The 20,608-nt window shown below is 52.5% G+C and overlaps 2 protein-coding genes across 4 annotated transcripts; one reads left to right on the forward strand and one right to left on the reverse strand.

Annotated features, from left to right (window-relative positions):
- Nucleotides 1–64: 64 nt before the first annotated feature.
- Nucleotides 65–17,313, reverse strand: TUBGCP2 (tubulin gamma complex component 2). Of its 2 annotated transcripts, XM_081267611.1 has the most exons (18): nt 17,056–17,313; nt 15,499–15,689; nt 14,529–14,657; nt 13,610–13,786; nt 12,357–12,516; nt 9,855–10,062; nt 9,389–9,588; nt 8,902–9,091; nt 8,073–8,218; nt 7,245–7,425; nt 6,764–6,944; nt 4,477–4,649; nt 4,222–4,350; nt 3,480–3,600; nt 3,046–3,189; nt 2,262–2,390; nt 1,209–1,372; nt 65–522 (listed from the first exon to the last, which is right to left on the reverse strand). In XM_081267611.1, exons 2-18 carry the CDS (start codon nt 15,646–15,648, stop codon nt 387–389), a joined length of 2,718 nt encoding a protein of 905 aa, XP_081123737.1. In that variant the 5' UTR covers nt 15,649–15,689; nt 17,056–17,313; the 3' UTR covers nt 65–386. The 2 variants fall into 2 exon arrangements, with proteins under 2 accessions (XP_081123737.1, XP_081123738.1); XM_081267612.1 differs by lacking the exon at nt 4,222–4,350.
- A 106-nt stretch (nt 17,314–17,419) lies between these two features.
- ZNF511 (zinc finger protein 511) lies at nt 17,420–20,259 on the forward strand. Of its 2 annotated transcripts, none has more exons than XM_081267613.1 (6): nt 17,420–17,622; nt 17,704–17,777; nt 18,206–18,407; nt 18,483–18,607; nt 19,255–19,389; nt 20,046–20,259. In XM_081267613.1, exons 1-6 carry the CDS (start codon nt 17,470–17,472, stop codon nt 20,122–20,124), a joined length of 768 nt encoding a protein of 255 aa, XP_081123739.1. In that variant the 5' UTR covers nt 17,420–17,469; the 3' UTR covers nt 20,125–20,259. The 2 variants fall into 2 exon arrangements, with proteins under 2 accessions (XP_081123739.1, XP_081123740.1); XM_081267614.1 differs by lacking the exon at nt 20,046–20,259 and adding an exon at nt 19,849–19,972.
- Nucleotides 20,260–20,608: the final 349 nt, after the last annotated feature.

Below are 20,608 nucleotides of genomic sequence, written 5' to 3' on the forward strand. Positions count from 1 at the left end.
TGCTGGGATTACATGCGTGCACCACCACGCCGGGCACCTATACCACATCTTATATAATCAAATACCTTGTTTTTACTTTGTCTTTATTTGAGACAAAAAACACCAAAAAAGGTGAAGCCTGATTTTAAAAGATAAATCAGGTAAGTCCAGGAGACCTCACCCTGCTCTGGGCAGCTTGCACATCAAGACACCCAGCGCCTGGAGAACGAGGAGCCCTGAGCTAGACAGCAATACAGACAGCACTCTACAGCAATGACACACACCACACACGTGTCTAAGTAGGACAACCGCACAACACGTGCTCCAGGAAGGAGGTGCTCAGACCCAAGCCCATCTGCACTATGGCACACCTGGCCCAGCCCTTCCTCTGAGCTGCAGCCAGGGGCTCACTGTGTGGCGACTGCCACCCTGGGTGTTTGTGCTGGGGGTGCCCGCAGGACGGGTACTTGAGGGGCTGCCTTCTGGCTCCTCTCTGCAGACAGGCGCTCTAGGCGCTCCGTGTAGAAGCCGTTGAAGTCCAGCCTGTGAGGAGGGAAAGAGAGCCAGGGTTCATGGAGAGGTGGGCAAAGCCCCACTGAGACGCATGGCTATAGGGACATGCAAGGATGCAGTGCTGGTGGCACCATTTCTCCACACAGGTAGGGGTCAAATTAGACACAACTCAAGGCCCTCTCCTGGCTGAAGGCAAGGGGGCGTGTGCTCTACCTGCCTGTGCAAGCCCCCCAGCACAGGCCTCAGCTCTTTATGCAAAACTGAGAAGGGATCTTGAAACACACAGAAACCAAAAGGCAGACAGCAGTGCTGACGGGCATCTCGGCAGCCTTCTCCTGGAGGGTATGGCCACTGAAGCACATAGACTCCTCTCCTGGCCTCTGACACATCACCTGGCCACAGGAGCCTGAGGGGACCCCAGGGACGGGAACTTGGCAGCAAGTCTCAGTGCTGGGCCACCTCAGCAGCCCCCACTCAGGAACTGGGACATGGCTGAATGGCACAGTGCACCAGGTGGTCCCACTGTCCACGCGGGCACATTCCCAAGGGCATGCGGGACATCACCCTCTTCTGGCAAAAGCTGGGAACCCTTTTCTCAAAGCCCCCCACTTCCTCCAGCTCAAGGAGCCCTAGCTAGATCCTTTTCCTTCCACCATCCTGCCAAGGGAGGGGGAGCAAGGGTCCAGGGGAAGGGGCATTGGCAGGTGGCAACAGACCTGGAAATGACACTGGCCATGCCATGCTCACAGTCGCTAGTGCTGTAGACACTCAGACGGGCCAGCAGGTCTAGCAGGTGGGCGGAGAAGTTCTTATCAAAGCTGTTGATGGTGGCCTCAAAGCCAGAGACCAGATGAGGGGCATCCATGTGCTCAGCCAGGCACTAGAAACATAGCCCAGGGTAGTGAGTGCCTGCGGCCCAATGGGCAGTCAGCCTCTGCACTGAGCCCATGGGCATTTGCTTCTTTCTCCTTCCCTGCTCCTTTTTATTTTATTTTATTTTTTTTTAAAGAGAGAGTGAGAGAGGAGAGAGAGAGCATTTTTAATATTTATTTTTTAGTTCTCAGCGGACACAACATCTTTGTTGGTATGTGGTGCTGAGGATGGAACCCGGGCCGCACGCATGCCAGGCGAGCAGGCTACCGCTTGAGCCACATCCCCAGCCCCCTGCTCCTTTTTAAATTTAAAAAAAAAAAAAAAAGAGTACTGGAACATTTCACACAACGAAATACAGGAAATTAGGATGTCAAAAAATTCCTGAGGCCGTGGCACACAGTAAGACAGCAAACACCCGGTGGGCTGGGGCTTTTGTAGACCTCACACGATTAAGAGCCAAAGGTGGCACACCCTACATTTTCACTCTAGATTTCCAAGCTCAGCCACTTTCTCCTGGTCACTTCTCAAGAAGCAAGACAAACTGTCTCCCACCCTCCCTGGCCTCAGGCCCCAGATGCTGCCCTCTGTCTCCTCTCTGCTAGCTGCAGTATGAGGGCCCTGCTCCCACCTCTCGCCTCAAAGGACACCTGGCTTGTTGGCATCTCATGGCTCTTGGGTACCTGACAGGCCACCTACCATTCCCACCAGTGTCAGGCCCTCATCACATCCATGCAGTTGCTCTACAGGTGACTGTGGCCACACCCTTGAGCCCAGAAGGCTGGATGGGAACTCCTATGGCCCTGTGGAACCCAACTGAGTCTTCTCATCACAGGGGTGACAACCACAAGAGTGGGTAGGTGACTCCTTGAGTCTGGAAAAGCTCTCAGGCTACGCACCTTTCTGGCAGTCTCCTTCCGGGGGTGCTCCTCAGCCTGCTCAGACTCTGTGGGTGGCCCCAGCATGGTGCCCTGTTCCAGTGCCCGCCGGCCCAGCTCACTATCCAGTTTCATGCTCTGTGTAAATTTCTAGAGCAGGGTCAAGAGAAAATGCTTGTTAGCTCCAACGGTAATGCTCTGCAGAAAACACTTGAGTTTCTGCAGGAGCTGAGGGCTGTGCCCATTCTGAAGGTACGGACACTCGGGTGCCTGTAGGAAGGAAGGGTGCAGGTAAGAGGGCATCGGCTAAGCCACAACCTCCTGGGGATCAGCAGCTGATTTTCTGAAAACAGAACCTGTACATGAGTTTCCCTACTCTGGAACTCAATATGGCTCCTAAGTATCTAAGGAATAGGCTCCACATGTATTCTCCTGTAACCTGCCACCATGTATGTCTCCCACCTCCCAGATCTTGAACCCTCCCCACGTGCTGTCTGCAGAGCACGCTCATGCTCCCCAGTCTTCAGCCCCCAGGCTACCCCTTCTGCCCACTGACACTTGTTTTCTGTACTGTTTTGGGGTAAGCACTTACGACAAGTTCCTCAAGAATACTTAGGCACATCAAAAAATTCAAGGTTTAATAAAAACACAAAGGGATTCAAAAAGGACCAGGGCAGGACCCCAAGGAAGCCCATGTTCAGGAAGCAGTGTACTGGTCGGGAAGACCCAGGGGCTCTGCCAGCACTGGAGATGGCACAAGCAGGGCTGCATGCCACAATGGCCCAAACCATCCACCCCGCCTCACCTGCATGCAGTTGGTGAACATGACGCACACAGACATGAGCTTGGAAAAGACCTTCAGCAGCTCAGGATTAGTCAGCATGCAGTCCTTCAGGCAGGTGTCCAAGAAGCTCGTGTGGTGGCCAAGGACATCGTCGATGTTGGAGGCCTGTGAAGGGCTAAGGCTCAGCACTGCCACAGTAGCACCCAGCCTGACCCTCAGAAACATTGCTAAATACAGCACTGGCCTGTGATCTATAGGGAAGTACCTGTCCCACAGCCCCCTCCTATCTCCCTCGCGTCATTGTGTTGGATAGATGCTGCTGCCTGCTCTCTGCTTCCTCCCTCCAATAGGACATGCTCACGGCAGCCCCAGCATGTGGCTCCCGAGATGCTGCTGTGCAACACCCCGGGCTAGGAGAGCCTTTCCAGCACCAGGATCCAGGAGCTGAAACTCACGGACTTGAGGTTTTTCTCAAGGATGTGCCAGGTTGGCTCCATCACTTCAAACATCATGTAGTACTGGATGTTCTGAACAAAGTTGAGCATCCGCTGCCGCAGAGTGAAGGCTCCCGCGAACCTGAGGGAACAAGGGTTGGTTGCAGGGGAGCCAGCAGAGCTGGGCCTCTACTGTGTCCCACATGCTGCCCACCAGCAGAGTGGACTCTCATGGCCACAGCTCCTGCGTGCTGCTGACAGCTCAGACACCTCAGTGCTGCGCCTCGGGACACTGCTCCTACCTCTGGCTGCATCAGGCTATCAGGTAAGCGACACGTCTAGCAGACTTTGCAGGGATGTGCCAAGCAGCCCACCGTGGACACAGAGAAGAGCCTCTCTGGTTATCTATGGCACCAGGGCTGGCAGGCGACCAACATGGGAACAACTACTATACAGACTCCATATTTTGTGCCTTATTGAGGCAAATTCTTAAATATTACATCAACTGTTTCTCCACACAGGACTTGTTGCCACAGACCAGGGCACAGAAGGCCTGTGAGTGGAGCAATTCCCACACACTGCTGCTGTGTGCACTCAGGAGAGGGGACAAAGGCTCCCACCCTCAGGAGGGGCTTGGGTCCTGCAGAGAGACCCAGGTGGGCAGGTACCATGCCATCAAAGGACTGAGGAGAAGGCTGTGGCTGTGAAGGTCTAAAAGCAAAGCCACCTCTCCTGGAGGGAACAAGGACTCTGATGGACGCACCACTTTGCAGAATGCAGGGCGCACTGCTTGGCCGTCTTGTTGCTGATCCAAACACTGCACAGCTGCCGCTCCACGTGCTTACAGTAGAACATGTGCCTAAAGAGCATCTGGTATCGAGTCAGTGCCTTTCTGCAAGAAGGATGCCCAGGCAAGGGTCAGCAGGAGGCCTGTGCCCAGACAGGCATCACCAGAGGTGAGGAGGCTCATGAGGAGGCTCTTGCTTCCTGCAGCCTGAATGGACAGCGAGGTCCTCACCTGTTGATGATCAGTGACAGGGGCCACTTGACGATATAGTCAAAGGAGAAGGCCTCCAGGCCACTCAGTGTGAGCTCAGTGGGATCAGCATGGGTCATTGCCTTTTCCTGCTTGGTCTCGATGGCCAGAACCCGCAAGAGCTGAGTGATGAGGTCATGAGGCATCAGGTCAATCTGGGGGTAAAGCAGTAAACAAAGCATCCAGTTTTCAGAAGAAAAGACCAGAGTCATTCCAGGCCTTCACTCAGTCCTGCCTATCAGGACCTGGAGAAGCAAATTAGGTTCCTAAATCCTGACCCTTGATATTAGAGGCTGGCTTGAAAGGCCACGCAACTACCCATAAATCCTAATCCAAAACTCACTAGGGATGCAGCTCAGTGGTGTGAGGTTCCAACCCCAGCACTGCAGAGAAAAACAAAAACTATACCTCCCAATAAGACAGGAAAAAAAAAAAAAAAAAAAAAAAAAGCAGATGACTTTCTATATGCCTCCTGCTGCTGGTATAAAGGAAAAACCACAGGGAAGGCTGGATAAACAGTTCCTGAAGGTTGACACCTTTCTTCCACAACTTATGTGGTGAGAGACAGGACAGTAATCACAGGCTGTGGGGCTCAGTGGTAGTGCACTTGCCTCACAGGCAGGCACAAGGCCCAGTGCTCAGTCCCCAGCACTGCAAAAACTCCGTAAGATTTTAAGAATAGTAACTACAAACAAATAGTACTGTCCACAACATTGATTCATTCAAATGTTTCTTAAGTGCCAACTGCATGCAGAACAGTGTGACAAGAGTTCCCACAAATCATGAAAATGACACAAGAAAAAACAAAGGAAAATAATAAGTGGGGGCAAAGAATAAAGGAAGAAGAAACACAACCCATGAACAGATTAGTTGCCCACCAGATCTAACACACAAGTGCCCCTCCTGCCCATCAGCAGCGCAGATGGGGATACCGGATGGGCAGCCTCAACTCCTCAGACAAGGACTGAGACTCAGTCCCAAAGGGGTCAGCCTAGGTGCACAGGGCACAGGCGCTGACCCAGTGAGTCACTACTTAGAATTTATCCCATGAAATCACTCCTAAGTTAAGAAGAGCCAAAACACATAAAGCAAGAAAGGGCAGAATTAGAGGGAAAATGAAGTTTAATCAGAGTAGTGGAGACCCAGTACCCAGGTGGGAGGGTAAGACGGGAGATGACCCACGTGAACAGCGGGCAGCCTGACACCTACAGAGCAGCAGCAGCACACTGCTCCAGAGGGCATGTGGACCTTCTCCAGGTATCTGTGAGGCCTGAGCAAGTCTTTTTTGTTTTTATGTGGTGCTAGGAATTAAACACAGAGCTTCACATCTGCCAGGTAAGTGGAGTACCACTGAGCTACATACCAACATTCCCCAGAGAAGTCACATTTTTTACAAAACTGGGATCAAAGTATATTCTCCAAGTACAATGGACCAAAATTAAATATAAGTAACGGGGAAAAAAGGAAAGTTTATAACATGTGGAAATTTAAAATACCAAATCAATGGGTCAAAGAAGAAATCTCAAGAGACGTTAACAAGTACCTTAAGAGGAATGGACACACAATACACAGAACTCACAGGAGGCAGTAAAAAAGTGCTCTCACAACATTCACAAAGGAGTGCCTCAAACCAGGCCCTGACCCCATGGCCCGGGACACCAGGAGGGGAGAGGGCTACACCAGCGCCCTCACCCCAGGGCCCTGGATACCAGGAGGAGAGTGAAGTAAACCCCGCGCAGCAGAAAGAAAGGCAAGTTGACAGCAAACAGCGGAGCACAGCAGAGGAGACTAACAAGCCTAGGTTCTCCTGAAATAGCCGTGAAATTGACAAACTTTTAGCTACACCAAGAAAGACGAGAGGACTCGTCACTAAACTCTGAAATGAGGGCAGAGTCCCCTGCACTGCACACCAGCATAAACTGCCCAGCAGAGATGGGCAGGAGCAGCAGGTGGCTTGATGGGTCTGGAGGGTCTGAAAGGAAACCCCATCCAACCTCAAACAAAGCACACTCCCAAACTCTCCCAAGACCACGAGGAGGCGCACACGACCCTGGCAGGCCAACACTACCTGACGCTGAACCAAACCAGCACACTGCAAGAAACAACTGACAGGCATTCCTGGACATGCAGTGAGGGCTGGCAAACCAGAGAGCCACCCAGACACGTGACAACCCTGGCCGACTTGGAAGATGCTGGGCGGGGCCCCACCCCCACCCCGCTTCAGGCACCTCAGGAGCAGGGTGCTATGCTAGGAGCCCCACGTACCCACCTTCAGGTCGTCCTTGAAGGGATCAGTGTTGGCAGTGCTCATGCGCAGGGCCAGCTCCAGCAGCGCCTCCAGGCGTGTGGGTGTGATGTCCTCTACCGGCTTTCTGAGCTCCTCCTCAGTGAGGTCCATGAAGTGCACAAAGAAGTCGCCCTGGTCCATCAGGAAGTAGCGCTTGATGGACCTGTGCCAGGGAGGAGGTGAGGAGGTGCTGAGCATGCAGCTCAGGGCTGCCACCCTGGAGCATAGCCATCTCACAGTGGGAACAGGCAAGACAGTTCTGTGGGCACAGTACCCTGGGACTCAAGAGACCTATACTAGACAGGGCCACCACAGCCCACAGAACAGGTGACACAGGTGCCAGGTCCCAGGCGGCCAGATTGCTCTTACAAGGATAAAGACAACTATTAGGAGGAACATGCTACCCTCAGTCCCAGGCCCTGAGCACCCTATTTGCTGCGCAGAAGAGTGAGCAAAGCACAACCTCAGGTGGGCCACCAGCTCTTTCTCCTCCATCAGGAAGTCCAGCAGCACCTTGCTGGCATAGTTGAATGCCTTCTCAATCTGCTCCACATATGCTCGCTCTTTGAGCGTGTAGATGATCTCTTTGGCCACGGGGCAGGTGACGTCGTGACCACACTCTCTGACCACATTGAGGTACTTTCCTGAAAAGAAGAAGGTGAAGTTGAGGAGTTGCCACACCGACCTCCGCTCAGAGCCTCATAAGCCCAACAAGCATGGGGCAGTGGGCTGGGCACAGTGCACACTTCTGTTGACACTCCACTCTAGCTAGAAAGACAACCAACACCAGTGGACAGGGCCAAAAGCCCTGGGGTTTTCCAATCAAGAGAGTGGAAGTAACTTCATAGGCCCGAGGAGAACCAGGGTGCTAAATCACCTACTGGGCCCTTACTGTGCCAGTTCAGCTTTCAGAACCCACACACCACAGTCCTGGGGGCCACTAGCACCTAAATTGGATCCTAACCTCATTCGGACCGACTAAAATGAAGGTCGTGTGTATCCTCAATGGTTTTTCCCATAGTGGTGACATTTTAGAAGTTAAAAAACAAAGACGTAAAGGATTGAGACAGCTTCCTGGTCAGGGCATGGAATAAACAAGGCCACTGCCTGAGTGTTCAGGACCCACCAGAGGCCAGCAGCCTGGTGCACGAGAAGACCCCCTGGGCAAAATCACCCCATGGGCACTGGAGCTAGAAGGCTGCAACCATCCCAGTAGGGATGTGCTGTAGCAGGAGGCCACAACCTCCCTGGGAAGGCCCCCTGGGCTGAGTGCTCCACACCATGGAGTCACCTGTGCTGAGGATCTTGCCGGCCACCTTCTGCAGGAAGGACGGGATCTGCTGCTGCACCACGGTGTATCGCTGGTCCCAATACTTGTCGTTGTAGTCTTCCTGAATCTTCTCCTTCCGTAGTTCATGCTCTTCCACCATGAACTCACTGGAAGCCACAGACAGATGCTTAGGCCACCATGGAGTGCCATTTCCAGAGAGGTCTTACCAGGGTAAGGCGACTCACCATAGTTACCTCTCAGCTGTGAGTTAAAATGAACCTCCAACCTCACTTTGGAGCAAGCAATGACCCTAGGTCAGAGGCAGGTGGTCCGATACCGCATATCTATCCTTCCCTTAGCACAGGCCACCCAGTGTCACCAAGGGGAACCAGACACCCTCCACGGAGCCTCTAGCATCACTTGCACACAGCGAGGTAGAAGCTGGGTTCCTTGATAGGCCCACCACACCAATAGCAAAGAAAAGGGGCTGGGATGCAGCTGTGTAGAAGAGGGTGTGCTCAACATGGAAGGCCCCAGTTTTGAGCACCAAAAGAAAAAAAAAAACACAATTCTATGTCACAAATATACTTCAAAAAGTTTTGACAAGCACATCTCAACACCACAGAACCCCTAAGGAACTGGCCCATTTTTGTCCTATGAATTTGGAGGCATCATGCTGAGGAGACGCCCCCCACATCAAGGTGACTGTAGACTGACTCCAGGTGACCCCAAGGGCTTCACTCAGCAGAAAAAAGCTGCAGAGCAACATCCCAGCAGCCAGATTCTCCCTGGGTGGCAGCAGATTGCACAGGGAGATGCAGGCAGGCATGGCAGCTTTGCGGAGCCCTACCTGTAAGGGTCATGGATGATGCCCCTGTAGATCCACTTCTCCAGGACCTCAAAGTAGGGCGCACTGGCCGCCTTGGTCAGGTACAGGCACAGCTCCTGCGCCTGGCTGTCCCCCGTATAGTTGAAGCTCCTGTCGTGCAGAAGGCTCAGTGTAGACCCGCCCATGCACTCGCCTCTATCCACCGAGGTGGCTGCAGAAGGAGAGAGGCTCACTGCCTAGGAAACGCCTCCTGGTCCACCCCAACCTTGCTGGACAGTGCTTCTCCCTGGGAATGCCCAGATGGTATAGCTGTAGCTGTTAACTAAAGCTCATCAAGGAAAGCTCATAGGGTCTTCCGCATGCAGACCACTAACATGGCAAGCCACAGGCTTTGCCTCGGGACTCTACTCCAGAAAGTCAACCCTGAGTGTCCTGCCCAGCCTGGGCTCCCTCCACATGTGCTATCAGGAGCCTGCCACCTGCTGCCCTCCATCAGGCAGAAACATACCAAGGGAGGCCAAGATGTCCACAGTGCGCATGGCTGGCTGGATGTAGAACCAGAGCTTCTGCAGTGACAACAGGCCCTGCCTGTGGAGCTGCTCCAGCTGAGTGATCAGAATAAGGTACTCCTTTACCAGGGTTCTCATGGCAGCCGCCAGGGCATGGTTCACCTGCCCATATTCAAAGGAAGATTTTTCTTCAATGAACCTATAGGAAAAGTGCATCAAGCATCCTTGAAAAGGCAAAACTCACATTTTCAGATCTTCTAAGTCTTTCCTCATCCAGGAAGCAAATGACACTCAAGCCCTCACCCCCAAAGGAACCTGTCCCAAGAGGGAGGAGGCCAGGTGGTGATTCTCAGACCCTTGCAACATGCCAGGAGCAAGGCAAAGCTGCAAGCCAGGGAGGAGGTGTTTCTGCAGCAAACAGGCCTGACCTCCTTCCCATGTTGCAAACTCTCAAGCCCAGCCCACCTGGTCACGGTGGAGTAGCTGGCGGCCACAGGGAGGATTCTGTTCACCAGCTCCCGGATGGACAGGTCCAGGTTGGGGTCCACAAGGAAAGTGCGGCTCTGTCTCCCAGACAGGGGCTGGGCAGTGATGTACCTGCCATCAACACCCACCAGCACGTAGAGCAGGTCCTCTACCACAGCTGACTCCTGGGAGGCCAATGGCAGCGTGCCTGCAGGACACAGACATGCTGGGAGCCCAGCCTCCCCAAAGACCAGTCACTCTTGCCTATCCCCTTCTTGGTAACCCCCCACACACTGATGGACACAATCAGCAAGCCACTACCCTAGCCTGGACAGGTCCCCCTGTAGCACCACGGGCAGTAGCAAGATATATGCCTGGACACTGCAGGGCCCTCCTTAAGCCAAGCAAATGAAAACTTATGCTAGACCAAGCCCAGTGACATACTCCTTAATCCCAGAAGCTTTGGAGGCTGAGGCAGGAGGATCACAATTTTAAAGACAGCCTCAGCAACTTGGCAAGGCCCTAAGCAACTTAGCAAGACCCTGTCTCAAAATAAGAAAATAAAAAGGGCTGGGGATGTGGCTCAGTGGTAAAATGTTCCTGAGTTCAATCCCTGGTATGAAAAAGAAAATGAAATCCTATGCAGTATTAGCTGCCTGTCACTTAGCAAGGGGAGCTCAGAGATCCTGGGCAGCCAGGTAAGCAGCCTCTACAGTCACAACTGAGAAGCCCAGGCTGTGCACAGACAAGAAAGGCCTTTCAGACAATATCTTCTTGAATTCCAAGAAACTAGCTGTTTCGAACACAGGACAACATGGTGCAGGCACAGTGAGGTTTCCCTATGACCATCCAAGGGACCTGTAAGGATAGTCAAAGGACACCTACTGAGGTTACCCACCAGCATCTCCTGCCATCCCGAGATGCCTGCAGGTGCCTGCAGCACCTGAGGCAGCTCAGGAAGATGTTGAATGACAAACTTTGGTTTGACAAAATTTCTGTTAGCCCTGCACACTCTGCTGTGCAAGGCAGTGTCCCGTGACCACAAGATAGATACAAAAATCAGGGTGCAAATGTGATCTGTGATCATTCCCCAGCAATGCCAGACACAAGTTAGACCCACAATCTCAAGTCCCACTTCTCTCCGTTGCTCCAGTGACCCTCAGCAGAGGATGGTGGCCCAAGGCCTCACCAACTCCTTGACATGGAGTGACAAGATTCAAGGCACTGGAAAGATCTGTACACAGGGCACCTGGGGGTGGTGACAGCATGATGTGGCAAGGCCAGTCGGTTCCAGAACAGCCACAAGTGGGGTGTCCTGAGAGTATAGGGGCCCAGGTCCCTAAGGCCTGCCCACAGCTGCACAGGCTTCCTTCAAGCCACTCACCAACATACCCAGGGTCAGTGTGTAATGTCCCTGTCACATAATATCTCCCTCCTTTGTGCAGCCCTTTCCAGAATGGGGAAATACATTTTCTTATAAGATGCCCTACAGGTTCTAAAACCATCTCTCATGCTCCTTGCCAGCACAGACAGCAGACTTCAGGTCTCATGCCTTCTTCTCTGCCTTTCCAGGGCTGCCCAAGATTCCAGTTAGGTTCTTGTGGGGTCTGGAATCTTATTTTTTAATTGCTTCATAATTTTGCAAGAACTGTGCCACTCCAGAGTCTAGGCCACAGCAAGCCCTTCCTGACTCTCCAATGGACAGCTCCTGGTTCTGCCCATGAGTCTGCCCACCCTGTGTTGAGGCCACTCAATAGGACCCCAGCTGAATTTCGGCTGTGCGTTGTCAGCTTAAGTTACAACTGAAAAGACACACGCAGGTAGATCATTTTCTATACCTTGTCACTGACTTGCAACAGGATCACATTTGCCTGGGGACAGGAGAAAAGTGCTGGACTTCACTCACCATCCTGTGCAGGCATGAGTGATTTCCCACTGACACTGCATGGAGCCAGGTGTGCCACTCCACACTTTCTCTTGATCCAACTGCAAGCCAATGAGCAGGATGCTACAGCTATGCTACATCCTTGATTTGCAGCCTCGTTTTCTCAGTCCAGAAAAAGGACTTATGAAATGCTGCATAAAACCTGTGGTGTGCCAGTATACAAGTCCCAGATCCCCAACGGCCTGTCCTGAAACAAGCACACCATGTACCAGACACACGACTTTCAGGGCCTTGGAGAGAACAGTGCTGACTCAAGCACCAGTGCAGAGCCCAAGGTCATTACAAACCACTCTCCCGGGGTCTGTGCCAGACACTTGGGAGGAGCCAGCTGCAGCCTGCCCCACAGCTCTAGTGAGAGGGCACAAGATGAGCCAGTGAAGACCCCAGCAAGTCAGTGTCTGCTGTGGGCAGGGACAGAATGTGGAGCATGGCCAGCCTGCCCACAACAGCATGCGAGAACAGGCATGTCACCTGTGGTCTCCTTCCCTGCCCAGCATCACCGTGCAAGCCACTCATCGTAAAATCCCCGGGTGTCAGACGGTGAAGACATGACATACCTATGGGTAAAGCCACATCTGAGCTCAAGCTGGAGCCAGTTAGGAAATCCCCGACCAGAGTTGGTCTCTCATACACCCAAGCTGGGAAGACGGGGAGCTGCTGGCCTGAATTTTTTTTGTTTTGCTTGTCTCGAAGCATCTTTCTTGTAAGTTCCAGAGACTAACAAAAACATTTTAAAAACAAAAACAGAAGATACACATCAGTGCAATGAGAACCAAGACATTTGTGGAAATGACCCATCTGTGGCGGATAAAGAACAAATTTACACACAAAGCTTAATTATGTGGAAACGAGATATATTTCCACCTGCCACTCATGATGCAAAGGCTGGGGAGCAAGAGGTGGAAAGACCCAGTCCTCTCCCCAGGCCTTGGCCGAGGCTGAAGCACCAGCAATGGGAGCGTGGGGAGCCTGTGTTTCAGACCAGAACCCTCTGCATGGGAAGAACCCAAGTCACTTTTTCCTGGAAGTTAAGTCCAACAGGACTTGCTGGACAAAGAGGCACCAGCAAAGGGCATGCTGGGGAAGGCCCCAGGACAGATCTAGAGGCAGTATCAAGGTCAACCCTCCCAGAGGACTGGACACCAGAGGGTGGCCAGCTCATATTTGGCCAGCCAGCCTGCAGAAGGACCAACTTGGTTTGTTCCAGCAACAGGTACTCATGGGGAGAGTAGTGTGAAGGCTGTATGGTCGAGAACATAGGCTCCGCACTCAATCGGCAGACATGGCATGCCAACAGCTCAGCTCTGTCCTTAGCACATGTGCTAGGCTATATGACACATGGCAGAATGTGGCTCTAAAGAGTGGTCTGGAGCCACAGAGAAGGGTCTGCATCAGCTATCAAAAACACACCTGAGACTGAGACTCACAAGTACAGACCAGAGCAGGACAATCAAGCCAAGAGCAGCAAGCTCAGGAGAAGAAAATCCAGATGACCTACGAACACAACAGCATCAGAGCCACCGCAGGCAGACACATGATGACTGAGAGGTGCAGAGTCAGAACCACTATAGGCTTCAGGAGGGAAATCGGAGTGTGACCCATGTCCCATGAGTCTGTGACAGGTGGCCCCCACTAGAATCTCACCACCATTCTGCACTCTTGTGATCCAGAATTCCTGACTGAAGGGCATGATCAGTCTTAGCCTCTCTAAAGTTGGATTCGTTCTTAATAGACAATAGAGACAAGCCTGCCCAGCTGGCACCCACTGCTGTTGCTACCGTGGCACCTAGCAGCCATGGTGGACTTGTACCTGCTGTAGTGTGGAGCCTGTGGTCACACTGCCCAGCTGCTTCCTCAGCTCTTCAAGCTCCTGCATGGACATCTTGGAGGCCGTTGCAGGGCCGCCGAAAGTGGTAGTGCTGGTGACCGCAGCAGTGGCTGCAAGCTCAGCTCTTTCTTTTGCATTCTGCTGCAAATACTGCAGAGTCTGGAAATATGCAAAACTGTGCATTCACATTGGGCCAGCATGTGCCCCCTTGCCTGGCAGAGCAAACCCCATCCTTCCTTCCTAACCCACACACCACTTGTGGAGGGCAGGTGACTCCCATGGCCCAACAGCCACAGTCTGCTCTCCAGAGGATCATGCTACATGGTATCACTTACCATACCTCCCAAATGTCAGAGGAAGGAATCTCACAGCCTTTTTAAAGAGCCAATACCTTCTTGTGCCCCCAAGAACAAGTTCTTCTCTACGCATCACCTGTGGTTCCTGGGCAGCAGCAACCACCTCCTCTAACCTATCCTGGCACTACTGGTCTATGAGCCCCTGGCACACCCCTCCACACAGCAACCTAGTACACCACTCACTGGCTTTGTCACCTTGATGCACGGTACATGTACTAGGCAGGAGCCCAGCACGACACACCGTAAAAAGCAAAAGCCCACCACCGCAGGGTGCTGTGCCAGTTTCTCAGGTCTATGCCCCTTGTGAGTTACTGTTCATTCTGATTCACCAAGCACACTCCACATGCCCTCAAAGTGTTCCTGGCATGGGATAGGAAAAAGTCAGTAAGAGAAGGGACAGGGTGCACAAGAAGAATACAAGAGGTGTAACCTGCATTGGCACAGGGGTTCCATGAGTGACCATGGTACATAAGACTCCTCCAGACACTCAAGGGTGCGCCTGACAGGCCCTGTCAGGTGGAGCAGAGGATGCACAGGGCATTTACCTCTTTGTCTTCTGTGAACTTTGACAACAAATACACCAGAGGGTCAAGGTTCCTTGTATTTTTAGACTTCAGCTCATCGTATTTCTTTAGAAAATCTTCAGGAGTACGAGAAAATTCTGCAATTTTGACCTTAAAAACACAAGCATGAGTGATCTGATGGCAATTAAGCACCTGGAAAATTTTTTAAGAAAATTAAGCACAAGACCAAAAAGAGTTAAATTATATGGGCTAAATAATCACACACCTAAAACTAAGAAAATTGACCTAAACCTTTGATCAAACCTATCCACAATTCCTCTACAGTTTCTCTCACTTTTTGCTTCTTAGACAAGAGCAAATAATAAGCACTTACCTTTTCCTGGTAGCTCACACTTTCATTTCACACCCTGAACTCTAGTTCCCATAGGATTTATTACCATGTATGGCTCTAGGACACATTTCACCCAGTGACTTGTGTGTGCTGACGATGACTACAGAAGTTCGCGTGTTTCCCTCCACCCTACCCTATTAGCTTGTCTAACTGTCCTGACTTTTATCCAAATAAGTGAAACTTCACAGTGTGTTTTAGAAACAGATTCCAAATTTAAAACCATCTTTCACTTAAAATCTTTTTAAATCATGTGTAATGTGACTGAGGAAACACCTTGAAAAATTTCAATGTGTTTAACAGCGGTAGCTTTTTACCTACAGGAATGTCCGAGCTTCGGTGAGCCTCTCCCTGGGAAACAGCAGGATAGTACCTACGTCAGGGTTAAAGCCAGCTCACTTGGGCTTCCACTGACTCATCTACACAATGTGAAGTGACAGCAGCTGCTACCAGGAGCCAGGAGAAAGGCAGAGTGGAGCATGTCCTTGGCCCATGGGAAGCACTCAACAAGTACTGTGGCTTCCCTCACGGGAGCTGCTGTAACTGCCAGAAACAAGTACCTACCCTGACGTGCATGGCCCTGCAGCAAGGACTAGTGCTCACCTTGGCACTGTGGGCAGAGACAGTGGTTGTGACATACGGGGTCCGGTTCTTCTGCAGCAGATCGATGTAGACCTCAGCTCCATCTCCACTGTGGACACGCAACAAGCTGAGCAGCTCATTGACATCATGATGAATCCGAAATTCACTCATGGTTTCAGCTCTGAGGCATCAACATCACAAGACACACTCTCCTAAAGAAAAGAATAGAGTTATTCATAAAATTAACCTCTATGAAAAAAATTAAAAGATCAAATTTGACCAACTTCATGCTTTGACAAAACAGATCACCTGGCCCAGCCCAGGCCCCCCCACACCATGATGCCCTCCCCCTCCCCTCCCACCTGTGCAGTCAGTTCTACTTGCCTCCTTTTCCTCAGGGAGCTGTGGCATGCTAGCTGGCCTCACTGCTTTCACCAGTGCTACACCCTTCTGACAACCCAAAGTGCTGCTCTTTCACAAGTTGGGCTTTTAGCACACTCTACCACTCAGGCAGTGCACCAGGCAGGTTGTGCGAATGGCCCTGTGGGCTCTTCTCTCCTGGGAGACTATGTGCACACTTAGCCCTAGGCCAGCAGGAAGTGGCTGTGCTGCTCCTCTTGGATAATGCATACACAAAGGTGTGAGGCACTGGGTTCAATCCTCTGCACCACATAAAAATAAATAAAACTTTTTAGTTGTCCATTTACAACTAAAAAGAATTAAAAAGTAACTATAAATTTCATATGAACAATTCAAAACACCTATGTGTGGGTTCTTAAGTTAGGATGCACAAATAACAAAAGAACCCTTAAAGCTAATCTTGATCATTTGTCTGTGAATTTTGTAAGGAAATGGTCTTGCAACAAATTTTTAAAGGTTCTGTGACCCAAAAGGTTAAAAAGCACCAACAGCTCAGACAGAAACAGCTGTTGAGTCAGACTTCAAGAACAGGAGACCCAGCACACACTCCCACGGCATGCTAATTTTGGAGGGACATCAACTGCAACCCTAACCTCAGGGTAATGGAAAGCTTGTTAAATGGAGGGACATCAACTGACATCGACTGCAACCCTAACCTCAGGTAACGGAAAGCTTGTTAAATGAACCTCCAGCACTGGCCAAGGTGTCTCCAAGAATGAAGGTGAGAGGAGGAGGCCTGAGTGGCGCCCAAGTCCCCAGCACCTTACTTTCCAATCAAGAGGCGCTCATGTAACCACAGTGATGGAACAGGGCCTCTCTTCCTTGGCACTGCACACAGGTACACAGAAGTCATGCTCAAAGATGAAACACCCCCCCCCAAGCGGGGTGACCCACACCTGCAATCCCAGAGACTCAGGAGGTTGAGGCACGAGGACCGTAAGCTCAAGCCCTGGCTCAAAATCAAAGGGGTTGGGGATGCAGCAGGTGGTAAAGCGCTCGTGGGTTCAGGCCCCAGCGCCAAAAAAGGAAGAAACAGCGGCGCCGGGAGAGTGAAGGCTCTCCGCCGCCGACCAGGTAAGGTGGTCCTCCGACTTTCGTCCCCCTGCGCGGCTGTGGGCTCGGGTGGCAGCACCGCCTGGGACCTCCTCGCCCCGTTACCTGTGGTGGACGGTGGAGGAGCCGGGAGAGGCTGAGCCCGCAGGACACAGGCAGGGCCGCCGGGCAGAGTTCGGGAAGCCCCCGCAGTGCGGCCGGCGGAGGCGGGTCACAGTGGACCGCCAACTTCCCCGTCCACTGGCCCAGCTGCAGGGCCGTTCCGGGGCCCGGGAGAGGCGGCCGCATCCTGCCGGTGCAGGCGGGCGGAGAATGCGGCCTGAGGGGCAGGGGCAGAGGGAGGGGCAGGGGCAGAAGCTGCACCAACGAGCCCAGCGCCGACTCACCTCCGCCGCCGCCGCCGCCGCCGTCGCCGCCGCGCGCGCGCGCGCGCGGGCCGCCACAGGAAGCGCGGCTACGTCACGTCCGGCTCCGCCTGCGGATGGTGGCCGACGGGCTGCGGCGCCGCCGCGAAGGGCGATGCTGCTGCCCGCCGCGCTGCGCGCCCGCCTGGCCGGCACGCCCGGGGCGGCTGAGCCGCTGCCAGTGGAGAGGGACCCCGCGGCCGGGGCGGCGCCCTTCCGCTTTGTGGCACGCCCGGTGCGCCTCCCGCGGGAGCACGAGCTCTTCGAGGTGCGGGGGCGCAGGGGCGCAGGGGCCGGGCCTGACGCTGGGGCGGGCCCCGGCCTTCACCTCGGCGCTTGTCTCCTGTAGGACGGGGACGTGCAGAGGCATCTCTACCTGCAGGATGTGCTCACGCAGGTGGCCGAGGAGCCGGAGAGGTCCAGGTGAGCGACTCCGCCCGCGCCCGGTCCCCCGCACCGCCTCGTGCAGCTGAGGGCTGAGATCCCTCCACAGAGACCCTCCGGTGCCAGCGTTGGCACGTCTGGTGACTGGCTTCTACTCCGTCTGTGGCCTGTTTAGGGAAATTTCATTTTTTAATAAGTAAGGCTTGGAGTGTGGCGCGGTGGCGCACTCCTCTAATCCCAGCGTTCAAGGCCAGCCTGGGTCATGTAGCAAGACCCTGTCTCAGTATAAAAATGAAAAGGGCTAGGGTTGTATGTATCTCAGTGGTAGAGCACCCCTGAGTTCAGTTCCCAGTACCAAAAGAACCTCAGGAGCTTTATTGGGCCTCTTACTCTGGATGAAAAGTCACACTGGGGTTTCTGCTTCAGCAAAGTGTGCCTCCTCCGTTGAGATTAGCCTCCTTTCCCAGGGTGCCTGAGTTCACCTGTCAGGTGCCCGGCTGCTGCCAGGTGTTCGCTGCCCTGGAGGACTACCAGCACCATTACAACATGCTACACGGGAATGCCTGCTCCCTCTGCAGCCGCGCCTTCCCCTCCGGACACCTGCTGGATGCCCACATTCTGGAGTGGCATGACTCCCTCTTCCAGATCCTGGCGGAGAGGCAGGACATGGTGGGTAATTAATCAGGCTGGGCACACGTTGTGCTAGGGACTTGGATCAGGGAGGTGACACCCTATCTTTTGCAGTACCAGTGCTTGATTGAAGGTTGTCCAGAGAAGTTTAAGACCAGCCGAGACCGGAAGGATCACATGGTGAGGTTCCACCTGTACCCCGCGGATTTCCGGTTTGATAAGCCCAAGACAAGCAGAGGGTACGTGAGGAGTAGGGTTGTTGGCCGCCCCTGGTCTTAGGAGGTGTGAGAGCAGCTTGAATGGGTGGAGCCTTTTTTTGTTTGTATATACCTGCAGGTAGCTGACATTCTGACCATGGGGATCAGTACTCAAAGGGGTTACACAAATAGGGTAGCTTCCCCTCAGAGGGAAATGGCAGAGGAGTTCCTGGCCAGGAGTAGAGTAGCAAAACAGGGATGTAGGAATGGCAGGCACTCCTTTCCCATACTTGCACCTGGGCTGAATCCCACATGCCCTAGTTTTCAGAGTTAGGAAGCTGCCAGCAGGGGCCTATGGAGTTCATCCAAAGCCATGAGCATCCTCCCCCTTGGTAGGCTTATACTACGTGGCACCATAAAAACAGTATATTTGAAAGAAAGAGTATGATCATATTTAAATATATAAAATACAGGGCATATTATGTGAACTGTGTCCTTGCCATAAGCATTCACCCTTTTTTTTTTTTTTTTTGATAGCCTGGAAATTACATTGTAAAATTAGACTATGCCAACAGAGTAAGAATATCTTTGCAAGAAAAAAAGAGTCCTTTGCTTGAAAGTTTATTTCTGGGGGAAGCCAGGGCTGTGGGAGTTATGCTGAGCCGTTGCTGACACTCTGTCTTCTGCAGCCCAGCCACTCGGGGGTCTGATGCTGACCTGTCAACTGCAGCCCTCAGGGATGAAGGGGATGCAATGGAAGTCTGCTCCGAGCCTGCAGCAGCACCCCCAGCACCTGTAGGTGAGAAGCGGACCTACATCCACAGGTCAGTGTGGACATCTTCTTGAGACAGTAACACTGGGCAAGTGTTGGCCTCATGAGGTTGAAAACCAGAACATTCTGGTGTGTTATGTACCATGAAGTCCAGGAATGCAAACTACCCTTTTAACTTCACTCAGTCCATGGGGGACCTTCACTTGTAATTGTTTCAGTCACAATCTGGCAGACTTGTTTTCTAGTATGGAGTTAAAACTGACTTGGAATCTGGTTTTGGGGAAAATGTTAACCATGGGGAAAAAATCACTGAAGACTGAACTGGCTGGAAGATGGATGTGTTTCCCTCATCTGCCTTCTCACCTTTGCCTAGACTGGCCTGTGAGTGGCCCAGACGGTAGGGGAGGTCAGGTTTCAGGGGATGGTAGATAACGGGACATGGGCACCACAGAAAGCTGGGCCACAGCTGAGATCTCAATGAGTGCCCATTGACTGGGAATGTCTTCCACAGGAAGCAGATCTGACTCCGGGAGCTGCCTCAGGGCCCAGGAGGGCAGACTCCACTTCCTGGATGTTGCACAGAGTGAGAGAGGGAACATTCTAGAATAAGAAGGAATAAAGAATCACACACAAGGCTGCTATTATGAGTTGGGTTGCTTGTTGGCAAAGGAAGTGCCATCACTTGATGTGAATTGTTTTCCATTCCAGAGTGCCTTCTACCATCTGTTTTGGCCAAGGTGCATCTCGAGGGTTTAAAAGCACCCAGAAAAGAAACAAACACCACTGACAGATCCAGATGGGAGAAAGAACCAGGCATCTGTGTGGACAGTGCAGGAATGGGGCTCCTGCAGGGGCTGGTGGCCCTCGGGCCTCTCTCACACTTGTCATGTGGGCACCCTGGGGCTAGGCCTTTGCTTCCCTCCTTGTCTGGGTCCCTCGGTAAGTTACCAGAAGCGGCAGGGGACTTAAAGCTTCCAGAGATGACTGGGACAAACAGCAGGCTCAGGAGACAGCTCACCTCTTTCTGCAGGGACCACCCTAGGGACATTCTTTTTAAGCACATGAAATAAATATTTTTCACCAAATTCTTTACTCTTATTTCTGTGTTGTTGAACTTATCAACTAAGAGTATTGCACTTTGAGGATTCACTGTTCAGAGAGATTTATGAGGAGCCCCTGAGAGTTGGTGAGTAGGTCGGGTAGAGCAGTCCCTGAGTCCTTATCTTCAAGGCCTTGAGAAGGACACCCAGATGGTCTTTGTGCCCCACCCA

This window comes from Spermophilus citellus (assembly GCF_964194105.1).
Source record: "Spermophilus citellus genome assembly, chromosome: 15".
Classification (NCBI taxonomy): Eukaryota; Metazoa; Chordata; class Mammalia; order Rodentia; family Sciuridae; genus Spermophilus; species Spermophilus citellus.

Bases quoted from the DNA above. Each gene is read 5' to 3' on its own strand.
- TUBGCP2 (XM_081267611.1), bottom strand. From the start codon at position 15,648: ATGAGTGAATTTCGGATTCATCATGATGTCAATGAGCTGCTCAGCTTG. The intron at 9,589-9,854 runs GTGGGCTGGGCT...CTTTTCCTATAG, and splicing joins AGCTACTCCACCGTGACCAG to GTTCATTGAAGAAAAATCTT. The intron at 9,092-9,388 runs GTATGTTTCTGC...CTCCTTCTGCAG, and splicing joins GGACATCTTGGCCTCCCTTG to CCACCTCGGTGGATAGAGGC.
- ZNF511 (XM_081267613.1), top strand. From the start codon at position 17,470: ATGCTGCTGCCCGCCGCGCTGCGCGCCCGCCTGGCCGGCACGCCCGGG. The intron at 18,408-18,482 runs GTGGGTAATTAA...TATCTTTTGCAG, and splicing joins TGGCGGAGAGGCAGGACATG to TACCAGTGCTTGATTGAAGG. The intron at 18,608-19,254 runs GTACGTGAGGAG...TGTCTTCTGCAG, and splicing joins AAGCCCAAGACAAGCAGAGG to CCCAGCCACTCGGGGGTCTG.